The 18,844-nt window shown below is 40.5% G+C and overlaps 1 protein-coding gene across 3 annotated transcripts in view; it reads left to right on the top strand.

The window, feature by feature from the left end:
* Positions 1 to 18,844, top strand: part of KCNQ5 (potassium voltage-gated channel subfamily Q member 5) — a 513,730-nt gene that overhangs the window by 413,702 nt on the left and 81,184 nt on the right. For all 3 annotated transcript variants that reach the window (XM_070418240.1, XM_070418239.1, XM_070418238.1), the window contains exons 6-7: positions 661 to 771; positions 7,201 to 7,296. In XM_070418240.1, coding sequence (XP_070274341.1) covers positions 661 to 771; positions 7,201 to 7,296 — 207 coding nt within the window. The remainder of the gene's footprint in view (positions 1 to 660; positions 772 to 7,200; positions 7,297 to 18,844) is intronic.

The following is an 18,844-nucleotide window of genomic DNA, read 5'->3' as shown; positions in this document are numbered from 1 at the left end:
AGAAGGATATATATATATCCTTCAAAGCCTAGGTTTAATGACATCTCCCAGTAAAGCCTCTTCAACCACCCAAGCTGGTAATCATCTGTTCTCTGAATTCCCATGGCAGATTAACTGTGCATCCATAATAATACCTGTCTTGCTTTTTTGTTTCAATGGTTTTTGTGTGACATGTCTCCCCTCTTATGCCGTAAATATCTCAGGACAAGAACTATGTACCTCTTGTTTTTGTTCCACTACAAATCATAACACGTACCTTGCATGCACCAGACCTTTAGGAAATGTCTGCCAAGGTAATAAATGAACAGCCATAATTGACATAAATTATTGATTTGTGTACTGAATCAGTCCTAAATCCGCGGTGCTATCATTTCTGTATCACTGATGGTTATCCACTCACTTAAATAACCTTTCTTTGAATGCACTTAGAAAAGATGGAAAACTGTGTTATAAAGTAGGAACAAGTATGTAGGTTATTCCCTATCTTAAACAAAGAGAAGCTCTGGTATGCGTCATGGAAAATTAAAGCACAGTAATAAAATGAGCCAACAAGACTTGTTGAATACTGATTTAGTGGAAACGTTGCTTTGCCTCCTGTTCATAGGTCCTGACTTTCCTCTCACGTACTTAAGCTGCACGTTCTATTTATTTTGTTTTTAGATTACATTGACAACGATTGGCTATGGAGACAAAACTCCCCTAACTTGGCTGGGAAGATTGCTTTCTGCAGGCTTTGCACTCCTTGGCATTTCTTTCTTTGCACTTCCTGCCGTGAGTATCTTCGCAAAAATAAAGCAGTTTAAATTCGATCTTAGAGGTTTGTTAGTATGAGCTTTCACAAATTGATATGCCCAGGAACATATCTATATCATATACAAATATAATTTTTCTGATATAATGTTGAGTTTTCTACATATAGCCATGTGGACAATGTATAAAATATAGTCTTCTCTTGGAGATGCTTAACCTGGGAGTTTTATACCAGCTAGGTCTTTATGACCAAATAACAATTCAGATAGCATCACCTCTCAGTCCACATGCTACTAATACATTTAGAAGATTTGTAAAGACCGAAAGATTTCTTTTTAAACCGATGGTTCCAATTTGGTTTATACTGTGTGCTGCTGAAGAGGAGGATGTGCACAAGTGGGGTATTTACTTCTCCCAGTCCATTTGTGTGAAAATCATATGACCTTAAAGGGTTTTCATTATATCAGATGATTTATTCTTTGTGTCATCATCATTGATTTTTCATAATGAGCAGTTTCTGCATCTTATCAGAATGGAGAACACATTTATCTTCACCCAAGTTTCTGATTATTTTCTCCTTAATGGATGAAGCTTGTCTTTCCGATCATTGTGTCTCCTCTTATTTCCTTAAAGGAAATTGGTCAAGATATTACAATCTGCCTCCATCCACAAGCTCTCACTTTTTTCATGTCACCCCTCATGGGGGGAACAGAGCCAACAAAAAGGAGTTTTTAAAGGAGTGGCAGCAGTCATGCTTAAGGAAAAACAGCCCCAGTTTCACTTCAGACATGAGCTGACTCGTCACAGTCTCTGCCTAGCAGAGACCCAGGGCACCCCTCCAAGGGAAGCCAGGCGAGTGGGGATTTTCAACACCATGGCCTTGAGCTCATGGGCTCCTTCTGTGCCTGTGAACGAGTGCAGAAGGGCTTGTCCTTCCCATGGCCACTGCCAACTCCAGATCGCCCAGCTGGTTCTGCGCTGACCACACAGAATCACAGAGAAGAGACTGAAAGACCATGCAGAAGCTTGAGCAGGAGACCTCATTTTGAATTCTAGTTTTGTCAGGAACTACCTATGTGACTGTTCCAGTTCTCTAGGGCTGCTATGAGAAAGCATCACAGACTGGGTGGTTTAATCAGCAGAAATGCATTGTCTCACAGTTCTGGAGGCTAGAAGTCCAGAATCAAGAAGATGGCAGCGTTGGTTCTTTTTGAGGGCCATGAGAGAAGAATGCTGGCCTCTTTCCTTGGTTTGTGGATAGCCATCTTCTCCCTGAGTCTTTACATTGTCTTTCTCTCTACATCTGTGTCCCAATCTTTTAAGAACTCCAGCCTTATTGAATAAGGACCCACCCCAATGACCTCATTGTAACCTGATCACCTCTGAAAAGACCTTGTCTCCAAACAGAGTCAGCATCTGAAGTAGTAGGGATTAGGATTCCAACATATGAATTTTGGAGGGAAGCCATTCCACCCATAGCGATAACCTTGGGTACATTTATTCATCTATATAATGGAGAAAGAATTATTATACCCTGAGAAATTTTGTGAAGACCTATGTGATAATGTCAGTCCAGTGCTTGTCATAAAAAAATTTCCTATATGAATCCAGATGTATGTTTCCTGTTGTGAAATGAAAAAAAAAATCAAGGAGAGTAAAAACAGCATCTGACTTATCCAGAGTCAACTTACCTGTTTACCTCAACAGTTTAGAGCAGAGCAGCAATTCGCTCAATAATCAGATTTCCGACAGGAAAAACCTGTAAATAAAATGCAGTCTTGGGCTTTTTCCCCAAAATAATAGCACAAAAAGCCTGCTGCTTTTGTGTTTATACTTAACCTGAGGCCACATGTGTAACAACTCTGATCCAGTGAAAACCTACAAACAGGGAAGTAGGCAACTTCTGGGCTGTTAGAATCAACAACAGTGTATGTGCTGTCCTCATCAGCGAGCCTCTTCAGACCTACGCATGAACTTTTCTTAACTTAGAGGAAAACTTGATAGTTTCACAATTCCTTGAAGATTATAAACAGCAAATGAAAAGGTAGGCTGATAGAACAAACAGGAAGAGATGGGGAAAGACTACCAAGAGAAAGAATAGAAAATCTGTAGGAAGCAAGCAGACGTAAGTGTTCCAAACATGTAAAGACCGGGGCCCAATTAGTGTTAGGGTCACCACACCTCCCGCAGCTGGTTGCATCTGTCAGAGAGATAGCAGGTCCCCAACATAAAACTCTGAACTATGTCTCTCTGCTCAGTTCAAGATCAGAGACTAAATAATCATTCTTGGAAATGCTTCCCAATGAAGTGATTATAATTTTTATTTATGCCAATTAAATCAATATATGTTGGAAATATAAAAACTTGCTTGCACAGAACAGAACATTCCCTAACAATGCCAAGAAAAGTAAACTTTACCATGAATCTTTTTACTGCAACCTCACATCAGGTGCAGAGTTCTTATATATTTTTTTAATATGTTTTTATTGAATTTAGAAAGGAAAGAAGGGGAAGGGAGAGAGACATAGAAACATCAATGATGAGAAGGAAACATCAATGATCAGCTGTCTCATGCACACCCCCTACTGAGGCTCAAGCCCAAAACCGGGGCATGTGCCCTGACCGGAATGCAACTGCTGACTCCAACCGGTGACCTCTTGGTGCATTGGTCAGTTCTCAACCACTGAACCACACCAGCCAAGCTCTTGTATATTTAATGAAAGACTAAATTGTTCATATATACCTTTAAAAAAAACAAGGTGACTGGAATTGCCACTATGTCTATGCACCCACTGGCCAACGTGTTGTCTGAGATTTAGGATAGTGCATTGGCATTTTGCTACGAAAGTTAGAGGTGGATTATGGGCCACCACTGTTTGGGGTTTCTCCCACCCAGGAAACCTGAGGACAAAGAAAGAGAAGCCTTTTCCCATCTTCCCCTCAAAGCTGAAGGACTCTCCTGCACATCACAGAGGCATACAGGTCAGCCTCTCCAAGCTCCTCTGGGAGGTTACTTTCCCTGAGGCCCACTGCCTCCCGGGGCTCACAGGCTAAGGAGCTCGCAGGGGCAGCCCCAACTTCAGCATCACCCTGAAGAACAGGGCTTCCTACCATTCAGGGCGCGCCCTTCCCTCCTTCAAGGAGTGGCTTTCAGTCTAGTCTGTTCACCATGTGTGGGGTACAAATTGGGCTCATTTAATCTGGAAGATAACAGGGATAAATATTTTAAATGTCTACTAAAACATCTTTTCTTGGCACTTAGTATATGTATCACCTCTTGGCATAATACTAAAACTCAAAACCTAAAAATGTAAGTTATGTGATATGAAACAAAACTCAACTTCTAAGAAGTTGTATTTGTTGGTGTCAATAGTTGGAGGGAAGGCACACAAATTATATATATATATATATATACATATATATACATATATATATGTAAGTTACATGTGAGTATACATATAAACTTACATTAATATATATACATAATAGACTTTAACACACTTCCAGTTAGGTTCGCTATGTTGTATCCTCAGAGGCGCAGAAGAAGACTGGAATGGAGCCATCATGAGATGATCAGCAGAGCTGGTTTAATAATAGTTGTAATGTACAGTCTGGCACAAGAGATGGGAACAAACGTTTACTATTAATGTTTCTAAGCAATACCAATAAGATTTTCAGCACATTTTAGTTTGTTTGGCAGATGCTAAGTCTGTGATTTGTAGGGCCTGTCTTCATTTTTCAAGAGGGATTTAACTCTGAACCTCATACCCCCATACGAAGTGCTCCAGAATGGTAGCTATTGCTGTTAATGCAATATCTACAAAATCAGAATTAGGCTGCATATGAGTGGTTTATATATAATACATAGTATAAATATGTGCTATAAGTTCAAATGCTTCCTATTCTCTTACATGTTTATACTTAATGAAAATTGACATCAAAAGGAAAATAACTAGCCCTAACCGGTTTGGCTCAGTGGATAGAGCATCAACCTGTGGACTGAAGGGTCGCAGGTTCGATTCCGGTCAAGGCCATGTTTGTGGGCACATCCCCAGTAGGGGGTGTGCAGGAGGCAGCTGATCGATGTTTCTCTCTCATCAATGTTTCTAACTCTCTATCCCTCTCCCTTCCTCTCTGTAAAAAATCAATACAATATATATTTTCAAAAAAGGAAAATAACTAAATCTTTCCTAAATGATTTGAAATAGCAGAGAAAAATTAAAAGTTAGGATTAACTATAGTTGATCTGGATTTGAAAATGGAGGGCCATTTTTATAACCTCTAATGAAGGGAAATGTTTACATCTAAAATCAAGGCTATACAGTCCCGGTTTTTATCAAGTTTAGCTCGTGCAATCACAAGCTATATGAGATGAAGATCTTAACAAGAGACAGTCTCTGAAAAAGAAATGGAAAACAGAACCTATGACATAATTTCTAATTTTATGATAGTCATTTACCCTAGTTAATAATAGAGTTGATCATTGCTCATTAATAGTGTTATGTAACTATTTTAAACATGCAGTAGTCCCTCCTTTTCTGAGGTTCCACTTTCTGTGGTTTCAGTAACCAATGGTCAATCTTGATTGGAAAACATTAAATGGAAAATTCCAGAAATAAACAAGTCATAGTTTTAAATTGCATGCCGTTCTGAGTAGTGTAATGAAATCTCCTGTCCTCGTGCTTCGTCCCGCCTGGGACTTTGTCCAGCGTATCCATGCTGTAAACCCTATCCCACCCATTAGTCACTTAGTCATCTCTGTTATCAAACCAGTTATCAGACACAGAGAGAAAGACCACACTCACATAACTTATATTACAATGTACCGTTACAATTGTTTTATTTTATTACTGTTGTTGTTAATCTCTTACTGTGCCTAATTTATAAATTAAACTTTATCGTAGGTATGTGTGAATAGAAAAAACAGTACATATAGACTTCGGTACTATCTGTGGTTTTAGGCATCTACTGGGGGTCTTGGAACATATCCCAGTGAATAACTGGGGGGAACCACTATAATCACATTACTTATTATCTGGTTATTGTCGCAGATGTACTCAGAATTGTGGCTTCTCAAGATAAGAAGGAAGGTTCAAGGTTATCTAGAGTGCAAACATATCTTAGCCAAGTTTCATCCCGCTGAGACTTACCACCTCCTAAAGAAGAGAAACCCACCACCTCCCAGGCAGCCGATACCATCTTTGAGCTTCTTTGAAGAAATAAAGAAAAGAAAAACAACCATTCCTTATCTGTGGCGAATACTGACTTAGCGCTTATCAGATACCCATCTCTCACCAAAGGGTTAGACTCCTTGAAGTTTAATAAATAGCTAATAATTTATAGCTAGCAAGTAACATCCATAGACTTGAAAGCAGTGATGCTCCATGTCCCATGGCAATAAACTGGAGACTTACAAAGCCCGGAGACTGGATTTAGCAAGCTCTGAAAGCCAGCACGGGGCTGACACACAGCATCTTGAGACCACAGTGTTAGACCAAAGCAAAGTGAGAAGAGGGGAGCATTTCAAAGAGCCAGAACTTTGGCAGATGGAGAGGATACACAAGCAAGCCAGGCCAAAAATTAACATAAACATAAGAGGGACATACTAATCTTACCAACCCCAAAATCTGAATAGGTGAGCCAAGACCAAAAGGTAAGGAATACCAAAACAGTGAGATTAAAACTCAGAGAAACAGGAATGTGCTTTGCAATAATAACCCATGTTCTTGTCTTTATTGTACAAACAGGCAAAATGGAAAACCTCCTATGTCTTGAAAACTGAGTGTTTGTTTGTCTCACCTGAAAAACCGTCCTCCCCTCCCCTTTCACTTTATTTTGGTAGGTGTAGACTTATAGCATTATGAGAACTAAACGGGGACAGATTTTAAACACTCTCCACAACCCCCGCCCCATTTCACAAATAGAAAATTCAGTTATTTCATCGAAGTGCTAGAAACACTCCCATGTCCACAGCAGCAAGACTTTAACTCTTTCAAATTTCATATCCACCTCTATCCAAAAGCAGAATTCATGTCCTCCATATTCCACCACTGGCTAGGACCATTTACTCTAACTTAGGCAGAAAGAAATGTTAGAGAGGGCACACAAAAGACATTTTTTAATGGTGATTTTTATTTGTAATTAGAGTGCCTCTACCATATCATAAGAGACAATAACTGGCAATGCCTGGTTGATTTACTAAAGAACTGAAGTTATTATATTTCTAGGCAGTCTTGCCCAACAACTTGCCATTGGCCACTGGTATTATAATAGAAGTGAATAGTGTTTGTGTTAATAAGTTTGTTTTAATATTTCTGGACAAGTTGCATACATACTGTGTCTTTTCTCAGCCTCTTTTTAGAAGTTGTGTTTCTGGGTGTGTGTTTTAATTTTTAACAGTGCTATTGGGAGAGAAAAAAACTTGAGTGTTATTTTTGTATTTTGTTCCAGGGCATTCTTGGCTCAGGTTTTGCATTAAAAGTACAAGAACAGCACCGCCAGAAACACTTTGAGAAAAGAAGGAACCCAGCTGCCAACCTCATTCAGGTAAATGTCAATGTAATAGGTAGATGGCAACATCTGTCTTCATAAGTGCTTGCTGGGTCATTTTCCAATCTCTGTGCTCCATTGCTTTCAAGCTACTGTTTTGGGGCGTGTGTGTGTGTGTGTGTGTGTGTGGTGTTTAATGAAGCTGGAACTTAACGTACAGTCTTAGATTTGAGCAAGTGACCCCTATCCCAAACAGAAAAATAGTATATATTTTCAGTAAATGGTCCATGTGTTGTTCGGGTTAATTAGCCGTGCCAGCAAGGCCATGTAGAGGTTAGCAGCTGTGTTGCTCCTGGAATAACCTAATATGTCTTATGAATTACTTGGTGACATATAATTGATCATTAACTGATGGAGCAGAACATGTAATTGTTCCCTGCATTACAAGTACTTTCTGCAGCAGAATGGATGCCACTGATCTGCAGAACAATATATTTGTTTAGAATGTCAAGGTTTAATACCTGTGGGATCATTTTTAATGCCGTCTAGAGCAATTACTTGAAATAGTTATTTTTAAGAGCTGGTGGGATTATGGAATACATAAGTGTTTGAGAATGTGAAAATCATTAGCATATTATTTGAAAGCTAACTCATAACAATATATAGTTTAACTTTGTGTGTGTGTGTGTGTGTGTGTGTATAACTCAGTATTTGCTTCAGTACTAAAAGAAACCCTCATCCTTTGCCATACATATCTTTTGGGCATAGCACCTTCCTAGAACCAAGTTGTTTAAGAATCACGAAATATACTTTTTATAGATCCACAAGTTGGATTTGGTATTGAATTATGGACACAATGATTATACAGTCTAGTTTCCTCCCTCCTTGCCAGCCAGTGGGAGGTCCAGAACTCCTAGCTAAGGGGTTTGGGCTGGTGACCTGAGGTGCTAGGAGACTTGTCTTCATGCTGGAGTAACATGCACATTGTTTTCATTTAGATTGTAGGTCTAAGTGGGTGGGTTGCGGGATGGGGGAACCATTACAAGACCCTACCCTTAGCCTTTCCCTGTGGCCATGATATGAAGTACCTCCAACAGAAATGGACCAAGAGGAAAAAGTGGGTGAGCATGGCTCAGTTATATTATGAAAGAGATCTGTTTTGTATCTGATGATTAAATGAGGATATTAGTTTTTAAATCAAGCTATTCTGCAACTATTGATAAGGAAATTGGCCATTGGGCATGACTCCTAATATGAACCACTGAGAGTCTCTATTTTTTTTTAAATGTCTAGGTTTTAAAAGAGCACTAAAGATAAAGTAAGCTTTGTTTGCTTGAAGGAAAAAATCCCTAAGTGGTAGGAGTTTAAGATCTAAATCCAAATGATGAAAGAGGTGTCACAGACTCTAGTGTACGCACAGCTGCCCCCTGCACTGATACCCTTCCATCATTTGATTCTTCTTAACTAGTTGTGAAGGCATTTCCATACTTTAAACGAACTTTTCTCCTTACTGTTTTTATCTTTTAATTATCCTTGCATCTATTTCTTATTTTTTAATTTCAGAACAATGTTTTCCAGTCTATGAATATAGAAGATATTTCATAGATTCCCTGCATCCATCCAGGCAACAAGCCCTAGCTATGTATGGAACCAATGATATATCTTACACATATCTAGACTGCTTTCTCATGAATACAGTTCAAATTTATTTAAAACCCTTATAAGTTATTTATTAGCTTTCTATTGCATATTTTATCAATCAACACATACTCAAAATACAGCCACTTCTGTGTATAGATCTTTGATACTTCTGGATGTTAAAAGGGGGCTCTATATCAAAAAAAATCTTACAATATTAACTATTCTGTTAGAAAGTCAGCCCTCTGAGGAATTTCTATGCATGTATTCCTTGTGATGATATAAAGCTGTGCTGCCCAGTGCAGTGACCACTAGCTGTATGTGGCTATTTAAGTTTAGAAAGTCAATTCCTCAGTGACACTAGCCCAGCCGTGGGCAAACTACGGCCCGTTTGAAATGAATAAAACTAAAAAAAAAAAAGACCGTACCCTTTTATGTAATGATGTTTACTTTGAATTTATATTAGTTCACACAAACACTCCATCCATGCTTTTGTTCCGGCCCTCCGGTCCAGTTTAAGAACCCATTGTGGCCCTTGGGTCAAAAAGTTTGCCCACCCCTGCACTAGCCACATTCCAAGTGTTCGATAACCATATGTGGCTATTGGCCATCATATTGCACAAGGCAAATATCAAGACTAATAGGAGAACCTTTCCTAATCTAACTTATCATTATCAACTACTAAATTGTGCAAAAACAATTTCCAACTGAACTTGAAAATAGACTATCACTCCTGCAGCAAATCATTGGACCAAAGACATTTATATCTCCACAGTCATAGGAAGACAAGGCCTTCCTCTTACGTGGAGGAGAGGCTGACTGAACAGTTTTGCCTGGAGATCTAAAAGTATATTTTATGGAATTCTGTTATGTAAATATTGTGATCAATAATTGAACTTGTACAAATGTTGGGTAGCAATAGAGTGAAACCACTAATATTTCTTTTACTTAAAACTTTAGCTCATGTGTTGTTCTGAACAAAAAAAAAAAGAAAAAGACTGTAGCCCTAGCTATAGAGTGTTACCCCGTGGACTGAAGGGTCCCGGGTTCAATTCTGGTCAAGGGCATGTACCTTGGTTGCAGGCTCTATTCCCCGCCCTGGGTGTATACAGGAGGCAACAAATCTACGTGTCTCTCTCACATCAATATCCCTCTCCCTCTCCCTCTCCCTCTTCCTCTCCCTCTCCTTCTCCCTCTCTCCCTCTCCTTCTCTCTCTCTTCCTCTCCCTTCCACTCTCTCCAAAAACCAATGGAAAAGTATCCTTGAGTGAGGATAAATGAAAGGCTTAAGCCTTCATCAGTGTGGCTTGGTTGGTTGGAAAATTGTTCCATGCACCAAAGGATCGAGGGTTTGATTCCCCATCAGGACACACACCTGAGTTGCAGGTTCAATCCCCAATCGGGGGCATGTGTGGGAGACAATGAATCAATGTTTCTCTCTCACATTGATCTCTCTCTCTCTCTCTCTCTCTCTCTCTCTCTCTCTCCCCTTCCCTCCCCCCTTCAATCTCAATCTCAATCTCTTCTTCCCCCTCCCTCTCAATCTCAATCTCTCCCTCCTCCTGCTCCACCCTCTCCCTTTCTCTCTTTCTAGAATCAATGGAAATATATCCTCAGGTGAGGATTAAAAGGGAAAGGGAAAAAAAAGACTTGAAACACTCAAGAACACTTTAAAATCTAATCATAGTTTCAGTAATCAAAGTAGGATCTACTAATTTAAAAAGCAATTGTTTCCCCATCCAAATGCTATTAATTTATTTATTAGCCATAAGAATAATAATATAATTAAATGTATTCACTGTTCTTTCTTGATGGCCCTTAGCCAGAATTCAGGGCTTTAAACCTTAGTTATATATATTAGAAATTTATTTTCAAGGATGCACTAGATTGAAAAGCAAGCATCATTTGCTGATCCATTTATTTTCTTACCCAATAAACCTGCCTTGGTTTGCTGAACACACAAGGCATCAAGCTCAAGAGCAATCTCATTAGTGTTAAGCCAGAGCAACTATCTTTCTAAAAGGGCACTGAAATGCCCAAATTGCCTTGTCATTTGGTTGGCGAGGCAACTAAATTAACCAGCATTTCAGGGTTTTAGGGAAAAGTTTAAAAACTACCCCAGCAGCTTGCAGCAAATTTAGCTGTGTCAATATCTTTGCATGATTCATTTAAATTAACTTTTTATTTCAAATGTAGCAGTCTGGGAAAAGAAATCAACTCTCACCAACATTTTGAATACCTGCCCAAATGTCACAACTTTTAATAATACCTAAGACTTGTGATGTGCTTTTTAGTTGGCAGAATGTTTCTATACATTAAGTCACTTGATCCTAAGGGCAAGCCTAGGAAGAGCTAGGACTCAAATCCCTGGTGTCTGAACTTGAATCCATTACTCCTTTCAAAGAGCAGCAGTTGCATCATCACATATGTATTTACTACTGATCCAGTGCATGGATCTGTACACATTGAAAGAAAATTAATTAGAAGGTGGCTGGCAGGGCAGGACTGGACGAGATGGGCCGGACACGCCCTGGAGTCAACCTTCCACGGTCCCTCCCCAGTGTCTGCACAGTGAGCAGGGTCTCTCTGGCAGGTGGGGTCCCTTGGCCTGGCCTGTGGGGATCGGGCCAAAACTGGCTCTTTGACATCCCCCAAGGGGTCCCAGAATGCGAGATGGCACTCTGCAAAGTTGCTGTGGTACGGAGTGTGGAACGCAAACACAAGTGTGCAGTAAACCAGATTCAGGGCCAATAGTGCCCCAGCAATGATATAACCCATGGCCAAAGGTGGAATTGCACGGCCCTGTGAGGAATTGGGCTCCCTCCTCTCTGGTTTCAGGGTGCGTCACCCAAGAACCTCCGCTGCCAAGTCACTGCAGCTTGGCAGCTCCTGCATTGAGTGTCTTCCCCCTGGTGGTCAGTGCATGTCATAGCGACCAGTCGGACAGTCAGACATTTAGCATATTAGCCTTTTATATATATAGGTTATGGAAGCCTTGAGATTAGCATTTAAAGGTACTTCAAAGAACTATGTTACAGGTTCACTTCTGGAGAGATTAGGCCAGTTCAGGTGAAACCAAGATGCTTTAATGGAAACAGAAATGGGGAAATTAAGTGGAAGTTTATGAAATAATGCTGAATGATGGGCTTATTTTCTTGAAAGGAAGAGATTAGAAGATGCTGCTATGGAGAAGCTAACTGGCCCAAAAAGAAAAAGAAAGAAAAATCTATCTATTTATCTGTCTAGAAACTGTGGCTTTAACTAGTAAAATAACTGAGTTTGCACCCAGTTACCTTAGAGTGAGGCCACCAGTCAATAAACTCAAACCACTTCTACAGAGCTTATATATCTTTTTAGTGCTTCAGTCATAAATAAGAACAGATTTAGAAAAACAAATCATAGTCGTGAAAAATGTGACAGAAGAATAAAAGAAAGCAAAGAAGAGATAAAGTTGTGGAAATCTCCTAGAAAGAAGAATGAAAACAGAGATGGAAAATTGGATGACCCTTCCAGGGGTACATCAAAGTAACATGAGTATCTCAAAAAGAGTACAGGAAAACTAAGGGGAGGATATTATATTATTACTAGAGGTCTGGTGCACGAATTCGTGCATGGGTGGGGTCCCTCAGCCTTGCCTGCGATCAGGGCCAATTGGGGCCATCTTGCCCAGTTCTGATCAGGGCCAGTGGGGGCCAGCCAGCAAGGGGAGGGACTGCAGGAGGGCTCCAGGGCATGTCCGGCCCTCTTGAACAATTTTGATCCACCAGACCCCAGCAGCAAGCTAACCTACCGGTCAGAGCCCTGCCCCCTGGTGGTCAGTGCACATCATAGCAACTGGTCTAGCGGTCAACTGAACAGTTGACCAATTGGTCGGACATTTAGCATATTAGGCTTTTATTATATAGGATTCTCTGAAACTGAGTGGCCACAATAAGAGAGCCCACCAAGTGCCCAGCCCTATGATAAGAAAACTTCACACTGAGGACATCATAGTGAAATATCTCTTGCAAAAATGGGGAATTCTAAGTGCCTTCTGGTCAGGACATATCCAAAGGTTCAAGAATCAGGATTGTGTTGAATTTCTCATGAATACCACTAACAATAAAAAAACCGTGGAACAATACTTTTAAAATTATGGAGACAATTCTTTCCAACATAGAATTCTATACTCAGCCAAACTATTCATTGAATGTATGAGTAAGATACAGACATTTTTAGACCTCAAAACTTTACCTTTCAAATATGTTTGATATATATATATGTATATGTGTGTGTGTGTGTGTGTGTGTGTATGTATATATATATATATATATCACATATTTTCCCATTCATCTGTTGATGGACACTTAAGTTGTTTCCATGTCGTGGCTACTTGTGAATAATGCTGCAATGAATATAGGTAACTAATTGTCTTTCTCTTACAGCTTTTAAGATTCTCTCTTTGTCTTTACCATCATTTTAATTATGATGTGTATTGATGTGGGCCTCTTTAGGTCCATCTTGTTTGGGACTCTCTGTGTTTCCTAAACTTTGTCTTTTTCCTTCACTGGGTTAGGGAAGTTTTGGTTCATTATTTCTTCAAATAAGTTCTCAATCTCTTGCTCTCTCTTCTTTTTCTGGTAGCCCTATGAGGCAGATGTTGTTATGCTTCATGTTGTCCCAGAGGTTTCTTAAACTATTCCTCTTTTTTCTTGTCGCTGCTCTGATTAGGTGTCTTTATTTTTGATATATTTTTATTGATTTCCAAGAAGGGAGAGGGAGAGAGAGAGAAACATCAGTGATGAAAGAGAATCATTGATAGCCACTTCCTGCATGCCCACACTGGAGATCAAGCCTGCAACTTGGGCATATGCCCTGACCAGAAATTGAACTATGACCTCCTGGTACATAGATCATTGCTCAACCACTGAGCCACACTGGCCAGGCATGATTAGGTGTTTTTCCTACCTTGTCGTCCAAATCTCTAATTCATTCTCCTGCTTCATCCAACCTATTATTTATTCCTTACAGTGTATTCCTTTTTTAACATATCTTTTATTGTTGATAGTATTACAGATCTCTCTTATCCCCTTTCCCCCATTATGCCATTTTCCCCAGTGTATTCTTTATTTCAGATATTCCATTCTTCATTTCTGACCAGTCCTTTTTTGTGATTTCTATTCCTTTTTCATGGTGTTGAGCATCCTTATAATCTTTACTCTGACCTCCAAATCTGATAAATTGCTTGCCTTCATTCATTTAGCTCTTCTTCTGGAGAATGCTCTTGTTCTTTTCATGACATATTTAACTAATGGAATTTTAGAGCTCTTTTGGAGAACTCAGAAATGTATTCATAATCTATATATATAAAAAGCCAGCGACCGTAACAACTGTAATGACCAGTTGTTATGATGCCCACTGTGGCCAGTGAACCGGCCTGATCAGGGGGTGGGACCGGCTGACCAACCTTGCGGCCCCTCCCCCCTGCCAGCCTGCCCCTGAGTGGACTCTCCCAATGCAATCAAGAGGGGACCGGCCAGCCAAACACCTCCTCCCTCCCCCCCCCCCCCCCGCCCTTGATCAGCCCGCCCCACCACAATAGGCCCGCAGCCCCGCCCCTGATTGCACCCCCCACCCCAATAGGGGGCGGGGCTGGCTGCCCAACCTCCTGAAGCCCCTCCTCCCACCCAGTCACACCCCCGATGGGCCCTCACCACCCTGATCAGCCCGCAGCCCCTCCCCCTGGCCACCCCACCCCTGATCGCACCCCTCCACCCCAATAGGGGGCAGGGTCATCCAGCCAACCTTCTGCAGCCCCTCCCCCCACTCAGCCCTATCCCAGATCGGCCCCCCCACCCTGATCAGGGTTAGAGCCAGCTGGCCAACCACCCATGGCCCCTCCCCCAGGCCACTGGCCCCCGATCAGCACCCCCACCCCATTTGGGGGCGGGTCCGGCTGGCCCACCACCCACAGCCTCTCCCCATGGCCGACCCCACCCTCAATCAGCCCCCCAGCCCAAATCGGGGGTGGGACCCACTGGCCAATCACCCGCAGCCCCTTCCCCCAGCCGGCCTGGCCCTGATTGGCCCTGATTGGAGCAGGCCAGCTGGCCAACCTCCCACCATCTCCTCCTCCCAACAGGCCCTGCCCCGATCCACCCTGATTGGGGTAGGGTCTGCCGGACCCCACCCATGCACGAATTCATGCACTGGGCCTCTAGTAGGTACATAAAAACAACATGAAAGAAAAAGTCATGCTACATCACATTGCTGAACTAGAAACAATAGTTACAGGGTTATAATAAAGCAAACACTAAATAGTAACAACTAAAAATTGTTGTTAGAATGAGAAGAAGGGAAGAGAGTGTGTAGGTGGGATGTCATTATTTTTCATGATAAGAAGTTAATTGATAGTGCCTAAAACTCAAAAATCAAGAAATGTAAGTATGAGAACAATCCTTAGAAATTAGGATTCTTAAAAATAGAAGCAACAGCCTGGCTGGTATGGCTCAGTGGTTGAGTGTTGACCTATGAACCAGGAGGTCAATGTTTGATTCCTGGTGAGGCACATGCCCAGGTTGCTGCCTTGGTCCCCAGTAGGGGGTGTGCAGGAGGCAGCTGATCAATGACTTTTATCAATGACTTTTTATCTCTCTCTTCTTCTCCTCTCTGAAATCAATAAAAATATATTTTAAAAAATAGGGGCAACAACTATAAAAATTGAAAGCAGTTACCTCTAAGGAACAAAAATTAGTGAGAAGCAAGGTAGAGAAAGGGATTACTGTTTTTCATCTTGAATCTTTTATATCTCTGACTTCTTAAATTATGTACCCTGAAAAAAATCAGTTCCATGTTCATTATACCTTTGGATGGTCAGCTGAAATTAAAAATTTTAGAAAGGATTAAATGTGCCATAGTGGTAATACTTCAGACAATACAAACTAATACTCCCTAAAAACTTAATTGTACTGACATTGTAATTATAATTATAGACCAAATTTTGAATTTGTTTGGCTGCCTAGAGCACCAGAGTCACCTGAAAGATGGTAAACTTTCATTTTGCTCCATCTTGATTTGTCCTTTGGAGTATATATACCCTGTAAATTAAATCCCTTTGGGTCATAATTTTATTCTTGCCAACCACTTTGTGATTTTGGCTAAAATATGGGAGCATCAGCTACTTGATCTTATGGTTGTGCTACTAGAAGAGAGAGAGCTACGGACAGGACAAAGTTATTAGAGTATAAGAATAATAGAGTTACACTTTCCACTTAGACTTTGTTAGCTAATATCAGCCCTGAGATAGATACCACTTACTCCTTCTGTGCCTCCCATTTAGAAGACATGTTAGGAAAAGAGTAATGAAAGGAATAAGAGCTTAGCCATTTAGATCAATTTGATAGAAAAAGGCAAGAAGCCAGGTTGCATTGTTAAGAAAATCTTCAATTTTCTGAGAGTGGCCTCTTTTGTCCCCAATTCTTTGTAGCATTGGCAGGTGATGTCTTGGTCCCATTTTTTGTTGTATTGTTGTGGGGTTTTTTCACTGGCATCTAATAATGCACAGACCTGCTGTGTACTTCCAGTTTTACATGAGTCTTGCTTTCAAAGTATCTGAGTTCATGTATATATGGTGCCTTGTATGAAGATTGTTTCATTAGAGCAGCCATCTAGGCCTTCATGGTATTGGAGGTTCTCTGGGCCTCACTACAGAGGAAGCTGTAATAATAAATCCATGTGTTTTCATGGATTACTTTAGACCACTCTGTAAATCGTGTTTGTGCAATAATTGCAAAAACTAACATTGACACAACAATATTTGCTTTATTCTCTATAAGATGCCACAATGCTTAGCATAAGTTTTCACAGATTTGTAGGATAAATTTAACATGAGCCCTGGAAGTAAGACTCTAGGCAAGGAACCCTGCTTCAATTATTTAACCTTCTTTAATAATATTAAAAAACCCTGAGGTTCTACTACATATTTTTTTAGTTTTTAATATCACTTCTTGAACATTTTACTGAAGCATAATGTGCATACAGAAAAGAGCACATATCCTAAGAGAAATGAGCACTCCTGTGTGTGTAAGCAGCACCCAGTTAATGAATCAGAATTTGACCTTTCTGTACCCTTTCTCAATCACTGTCCCCAAGGGTAAACACTGTGCTGCCTTTTACAATTTGTTTCCCCTGAAGAGTTTTGGGTTTTGTACTTTATGGAAATGGAATCACACAGCATGTACTCTTTTGTGTCTTGTTTCTCTCACTCACATTATTCATGTATAGTTCATCCATATTCTTGAATGTAGTGGTAGAGTGCTCTAGCTGTGTACTATTCCATTATGTTAATATTCACAACGTATCTATTTATTCTACTGTTGATAGGTGTTTGAGCAGGTTTATGAAGTTTCATGTTGTTTTCAGCATGATAGCACATATATTTCAATGAACATGTATAAACATATCTATTGAGTATATATGAAGAAGTGTGTAGCTATGTCACAGAGTCTGCATGTATTCAGCTTTGCTAGATAATAGCCAGACAACTTTCCAAAGTAGTTGTGTTGATTTTTAACTTTTTATTCAGCACACATTGCTTTAATGATACTCAGGAAAAGGAATATTATTAGATAACTGTTTTCTTCATTGTAGGTTTAACAATCATGAATGGTGGTTATATAGTAGGAATGTGACTTGTTTAAACAAATCTATACTAATAAAAGAGTAATATGCTAATTAGACCATACATCCTTCTGGACAAAGCCACAGTGGCGGGGGCCAAGGCAGAGATGGTTAGGGGCGATCAGACCAGCAGGGGAGGGCAGTTAGGGGCAATCAGACCAGCAGGGGAGGGCAGGTAGGGGGTGACCAGGCTGGCAGGGAGCAGTTAGGGCATGATCAAGCTGGCAGGGGAGCAGGTAGGGAGCTATCAGGCTGGCAGGCAGGCAAGTGGTTAGAAGCCAACGCTTTCGGATTGCGAGAGGGATCCCAGATTGGAGAGGGTGCAGGCTGGGCTGAAGGACCCCCCCCCCCCCCCCGCAAGAATTTCGTGCACCAGGCCTCTAGTTTGCTACATAAAATAGAATGCTTTGATTTATGAATTATAATGAAAAAATTTTCTCTCAGGATTTTTGAGTCAACACTTGGTCATTAGAAATATTTTCAGATTTATTACAAAGGAAAAAATTTGCCAAAATCTATATGAACAGTAAGTTCAGGCAATGGACAGTTTCAAAGGGAAGCTTTTCCAACAATCATCAAGCAGTCAGCAAAGGACAGTGAGGGATTCTAAAAGCAGGAGCCAGTCACTGGAGATAATGTCAACCCTACCAACCTTGTGTAAACATCTTATTTTATCTGAGCCTTTATTTTCTTAAGGGGGTCTTAATTCATACTCTGTGAGGATTTTACATGGAAATACTTCATATTATATATGTCAGGTATAATTATATCAGAATGGGGAACATCCAGCCCACAGGCCATATGAAGCCCACAAAATCATTTGATCTGGCCCTGCCAAGGCATTAGGGGTGAGTTAATTAAATGTTTCATCAAATATAGCAGGCTAACTTTTAAGGTGATAATTTTGTATGGCCTGCGAACGATGGTATAGACATCCAAATGGCCCTTGGCAGAAAAAAGGTTCCCCACCCCTGAATTATATGAAGTAGACAGAGTTATGTTTATATCAAGGAGCTGCAAATGTATTCTTAGACCATGACATTAAATCCTTAAGTGCCTTCCAGTTATATTCCTAGAGAATACATTTTCCTCTATCTTGTTTAGCACTGTCTTCATTTGTAGCATTATAAGTGTTGCACAGTTCAACTTCATGAAATTCCACTAAATCATTAACATACTCTGGTGATCATTAATTTACTATCCAGCTTACTATTTGCATTGTGAGTTTCTAGTAGTCGTTTGCCTCCATCTTATCAAGTAGTGACTAAAGATGTGCAGTTGGGTCCTGCAATGCATGTTCACGCTTGGG

The sequence above is a fragment of the Myotis yumanensis genome, unplaced genomic scaffold (genome assembly GCF_028538775.1).
Source record: "Myotis yumanensis isolate MYYU_CA2020_CCGP unplaced genomic scaffold, mMyoYum1.0.hap1 SCAF_6, whole genome shotgun sequence".
Classification (NCBI taxonomy): Eukaryota; Metazoa; Chordata; class Mammalia; order Chiroptera; family Vespertilionidae; genus Myotis; species Myotis yumanensis.
This window is presented reverse-complemented; position numbering and strand designations above follow the sequence as displayed.